This window comes from Sinocyclocheilus rhinocerous, unplaced genomic scaffold, assembly GCF_001515625.1.
Source record: "Sinocyclocheilus rhinocerous isolate Xijiao unplaced genomic scaffold, SAMN03320098_v1.1 scaffold53, whole genome shotgun sequence".
Lineage (NCBI taxonomy): Eukaryota > Metazoa > Chordata > Actinopteri > Cypriniformes > Cyprinidae > Sinocyclocheilus > Sinocyclocheilus rhinocerous.
In genome coordinates this window covers 2591807-2597407 of record NW_015645538.1, presented here as the reverse complement: position 1 = coordinate 2597407, position 5601 = coordinate 2591807, and the positions used below count along the sequence as shown (strand labels likewise).

Below are 5601 nucleotides of genomic sequence, written 5' to 3'. Positions count from 1 at the left end.
GGATTTTCTTTCTTTCATTTTCTTGGATTAACATTAAGGACACCGACAGCAGCTAGTAGCTAAATTAGGCGCGGTCACTTTAAAAGACAATGCATCCATTATACCTGTTCACTGAAAAAATCCGACTCATTCCAAATCAAATATATCTAAATATTCATATAGTACATTTCATACTCAACGGCAGCTCAAAATGCTTTACATAATTAAATGTATTTAAGTAACTGGAAATTTACAAATAAATAGCTTATTAAAATAACAGTGTCATAAAAGCATTATGGTTTAGTACTTAAATCTGACATGTCTTAAAACATAAAAATTTGAAAACCAGAATTGAAGTTGTCGTTTTTTCATATGGTCGCGCTCTCTGTCAATCATTGCTCAAGCGCTCCCTCTGTTTGACCCGTATTTTCCTCTCAGTCCTGCGGGTGGCTCGACAGCAGAGCTCCACTTCAGACATATGGCCGAGAGACCTCACGTTAAATTCACCTTTGCGAGACGAGTGCAGCTTTAACCGCATGCGGCCGTAGACTCAATGCGTAAGACTTCGCGAAACATATCGAAAACGACCTATTTTACTATACAAAAGTGCGCGGATGAATAAGCAGACAAAAAAGCAACACGTATCCGGTGGGATTTGAGTCCTGTGAGAGAGCGAGATTGGAGCGCGAGCGAGCGAGAGAGGGAAGAGTTTCTTCAAAAGTGGAAACAGACACGGGGACGATATTTTCCTTTTTCACAAGCGAAGACTAAGGAATTATGAGGAACGTTTGGATGATATTAACCCTCGGCTTGACAGCCTTTCTTTACGGGGAAAAGGTGAGTTTCAACCGAGAACAATAAGCGTTTTGCTGGGGGGTAGTTGAGCGTAAACTCAAGCAGCCACCCGGCCACGTTATGAAGTAACCAGTCAAACACTGTTTCACTGGACTGATTCATACTTTGTCATGTGTCAATGATAATTAATGTTTTAGATATGTATCGCGTCAGTTGTAATGTATCACGTATCAGTTTCTTTAGTCACGGCAGTGTTTTTCAATTCAGCTTGGCATTGTTGTTTTACCTACACTATAAGTATTTATACACACCAAATGTTGTGTGGGTTTATTTTTTAAATCGTAATAACTAGAATCTAGTGAAGAAAACATTAAGCTAGGTATTAATGAACGTTAGGAATACTGTACAAATACACACACATGGTGTTGTCTAGGGTTTTCAGCTAAGATGTATTGTGCAAAGCAGATGAATGACTGAAATGTTCGCGTTTGATGTGTTTGTGACATTTTTGGAAAATGAAGAATGAAGCTTGATCGTTATTTCACTCTTGTATTGTGAAATTTATGGCAGAGAAAGATGGTGTCTGTCAGAGTGACAGACTTATAAAGCTACTATAAATTTAGCCATAAAAACCACTAACTTGGTTGTGGGTGACATTTCTGGACAGGTACACATGAAGTGAGGAATGCAGAAATAAGTTGGTTTGGTTAACCTTTTTTTGTTCAAAATGTAAGTGACTGCAGTGGGAGCTATCAGCAGTATTTGTAAATGTGCATTGTCTTCTCGACAACTGTTGGCGAGCTGAACTTTAAGATTGGACCACAAACCTATGTTTTCAGACCAATAGCACCCATTTTGTCTGTAACACTTCTGTTTAAAGTCAAAACGCATCCGACTTCTCCATAAACCCCCTGCTTAAAGTGACCAGGAGCTTCTTAGAGCAGCTTAACATGCAGAAGCTGTAAGACACTAACTCTTTCTTGGTCACACTTGGCTCGGTTTGCTGGAATGTGAACACATGCGATCATTGATTGTTTTGCATAGGCTTTCTCTTAAAAGCCACCGTTACTCTTTATAATCCTAGACCGAGATGGAAAATGTATGTTCTGGAGCATTCATTAACCTTACACAGGGACTTCTTTGCATTTCTGCCTGCCTGCCTTATTATACAGTTAATTGGCAATGCATTTGATGAACGTGGATCCTGAATAAGCCAGTTGCTAGTAATTTTTTGACGAAATGCCAAGGGATTGGCACCCGTGCTTTGTAATTCCATGGTTGACTGGCATGCTGGTTTGTACTGTCTCCTCCCATTGATTAGGACCTCACTCACTCACTTTGGTCTAGAGGTGTGAAGGCAGCATCAGTCTCAATGAGACCCAGCATAGCGTATAGATTTTCTATACCGGCATCATGTACACAGAGCAATTAAAGTTATCTGGCTTGAAACCTCCAGGATGATCCATGTGTTTGCCAGTCAGAGCAACCGTTCCCTTCTCCTATAAACAAAAAGAAATGGTTTGTCTGCGAATGTGACCTGAGAATGTTATTTAGTCTGTTTTTGTGCTTTCTCTGAAATTGTATGTTACGAACCTGTAACAGTTTGGTGTGTTGTCTGCGGCCAGATGTTTGACCATGTAATTTGCATGATGTTTTGGTGGGAAGTGTGAACATTGCCTTCGAAATGGAGATGTTTTGCAGGGTCACTGCACTTTTGTTGCCTGTGACAGATCTCAAGGAAATAGTTTTCACCCAACCAAGTTTTTTTAGTGTTTAGAAAGAAATTAGCGTCAGAAATAAAATGACGCATAAGCCACATACAGTATTTTTAATTAAAATTGTCCTTAATTAGGTTAGTTTTTCAAAGCACTTTACATAAACTTCACTGTCTTTTTGCCAGATATGTGAATATATGCTTTTTTAAATCTACATTTGGTAACTAGCTAAATGTTTGCCAGCGCTATTTTTAACCTCTTTTATAGTTTTTGTCACTACATTCTTAAAAATAAAGCTGCCAAAAGGTGCAAGAGATGGCATAGAAGAACTATTTTTGGTTCCCCAAAAAAACTTTCAGTGAACAGTTCCTAAAAGAATCATTTAAAAAATCTAAAGAAACTTTTTCCAACATAATGAAAATGGATTAGTAAAGTTCCATGGATTTTAAAGGCTCTTCATGGACCATAGATGTCAATAAGGAACCTTTATTTTTAAAAGAATGTATTTTTAACGCTCTGTCCGGATGCTTCCGGATGATTAAATGAATGTGCAGAGCGACCAAGAGCGAGAGATAGTAGCATGCTGACCTCATTTTCACCCTTCGCTTCTGCCAGTCTCTCACCTGAGGCTGTTTTTCTATTCCTGATTAGCAAGGCGGATGGCCACACATCCGCAATAATCCTGCGTACTAAAAAATGTATTGAGTCTGCGAGATAAGGGCTCAGAAGTGCTCCCCATTTACGTTGTCTTGTTAATATTAATGGTTTAGGGTGGAATATTGGCTTATGAAATAATAATAGTGTAAAATGCTACAGCATTTAGCAGATGCATGCTGAAATTTCAGGTTTTGATGGCCAGTGATGACTTTGTGTTAATGAAAACACGTCCACAAATCAGCGACGAGGTTGTCAGCACCTTTTAGCAGTGAGGAAATGAGATTTCTAGATGGCTTTTTAACACCTTGCTGAATGAATAAAGTTGGAATCTCATAATTGGAAAAGATTCAATGTTCCATCATGGGAATAAATTATATTTTAAAATAGAAAATTTCACAATATTACTGTGTTTACTGTATTTTTTATCAAATGAATGCAGCCTTGGCGGGCATAAACGTAAAAATGCCCTCAACATTTTTGAGCAGTAATGTAATTGAAGCATTTTTTTCTTCTCTGGCGTGCATTTAAAGTGGACACACGGGAGAAAATCTTACATCCCACCTCTCTTCCCTGGAGGGCTTTTTTTGATTGACTCTAACTGTTCCACATTGCATAATCCTTAATGGTCTCAGCAGGCACTGGGCCGCTAGGCCTGTAAAGGAATCCCAGAGTGCTCTTGTTTTGTCATCAGCCGTGCAACCTCAGCCCAGCCGACTTCTCTCCCTGCAGCTAAGCTCGTCATTATTATTACCCTGTCTTCGGTTACTCCAAAGAACAGTGGCATTATTCTTTATCTTCTTTCCCAGCAGATGGAAAGAATGAAGAGGCAGAGTAGGGGAGGAAAAAAAGAAGATATGCCTCGCTATGCTCTGATGGCACATGCCTTGTGCTTGTTTATGTCGACACCACAAACATCTGCAACACGTATATGCGTTCGCATCAAAGCGGCTCCCCGAGAATTGGAAGCAGTTCTTTCACAGGGATAAATTCATGCATACCAGTGGGAATCGACAAACAATGCAAGCCGAGTCGAGCTCGGAAGTGGTGGGAGCAATGGCAGACCAATGCGCTCGATACAGAGCGAGTACTGAAAGTGCTGCTGCCAAAGCACTGCTTTGGCCCGGTTACTGTAGACAGTAAGGAGCCTCAAGGGTGCAAAGCCGTGACCCAGAGCCCCCCCAATGTGAACACACAAGCTTGTGGAAAAAAAAGAAACCCTCAGCACGCTCCACCATTTAAAACGCGCTCCTTTTGCTCCCAGTCTGACTTTTCTTGCTCTTTATTAGCTTAGCAAATGGAAAGTTCCTTTGGAGGATTGTGGTTTAAGAACAGCGGTTGAAATGGAAGGGGGTTCGTTTTAACTGCTTTCATACTGCAGCTTTTGGGGCAGGCCAGGGTCTGTTTGACGTCAGAGTTTGGTTGGTGTGAAAGTGGTTTTCTGAACTTTGGTGCACACCAGTTAACCACACTGAGTTTGCTTGAAGAGGTAGTCCGAGGTAAATGTGAATTCTAGTACACTGTATGTCCAGTAAAGATGCATTAATTTGATCAAAATAACAATAAGAATATTTATAATGTTACAAAAGATTTCTAATTCATGTAAATGCTGTTTTTTAAACCTTCTATTAATCAAAGAACACTCAAAAAGAATGTACCACAGTTTCAACAAAAAATATTATGCAACAACTTTTTTTCAACATTGATAATAATAAGAAATGTTTCGTGAGCAGCAAATAAACATATCAGAATGATTTCTGAATAATCATGAGACACTGAAAACTGGATTAATGACTGCTAATAATTCAGCTTTGCCATCAAATGAATAAATTAGTTTAAAATATATTAAAATAGGAAATGATTATTTTAAATTGTAATAATTTCTCAACATTACTGTTTTCACTGTATTATTAATCAGATAAATGCAGTCTTGGTAAGCGTAGGAGTCTTTAAAAAATAAAAAAAAATCTTACCAACCTCAAACTTTTGAACAGTAGTGTAACAGTAATTTCTTACGAATAAAACAGTGAAGCCGGCATCTTTTTGTCAAGTCGTTTCCTAGTTAAAGTTGCAAACAGCTGCCACTTGTACTCATTATACTATTTACCATGGTTGAGACTAGGCCTGGGCGATAAAACGGTATCGATATTTATCGACGGTACACCTTCTTGACGCACATAATTGAGAAACGATTGAAGGTTTTCAAACGAAAGTCAAGTAAAAGACCGCTTCTTAAACCAGAGAAGGTGAACATGCTGGTATTCTTGTGGGGGGGAAAAAACATGCAAGCACTGTCACCGTTAGTTTTACTTTTTATAAAATTTTATAAAATCCGTAAAAATAGTTTTTGTTTTGAATTATTTAGTTTTAAGGTAGTAATTTAAAATGTTCTATAGATATATTTAGCAAGTCTGTGAGGCAAGTATTTGCTGAGTTTCGGTTCATCATTGTGAAGCGC

At 38.7% G+C, this 5601-nt stretch overlaps 1 protein-coding gene across 2 annotated transcripts in view; it reads left to right on the top strand.

The window, feature by feature from the left end:
- The first annotated feature begins 384 nt into the window (after positions 1-384).
- LOC107706240 (syndecan-2-like) overlaps positions 385-5601 on the top strand; it is a 32758-nt gene continuing 27541 nt past the window's right edge. Inside the window, exon 1 of one of the 2 annotated variants that reach the window (XM_016509888.1) lies at positions 385-816. In XM_016509888.1, coding sequence (XP_016365374.1) covers positions 757-816 — 60 coding nt within the window. In that variant the 5' untranslated portion in view covers positions 385-756. The remainder of the gene's footprint in view (positions 817-5601) is intronic. The other variant, XM_016509889.1, reaches the window with a different exon arrangement.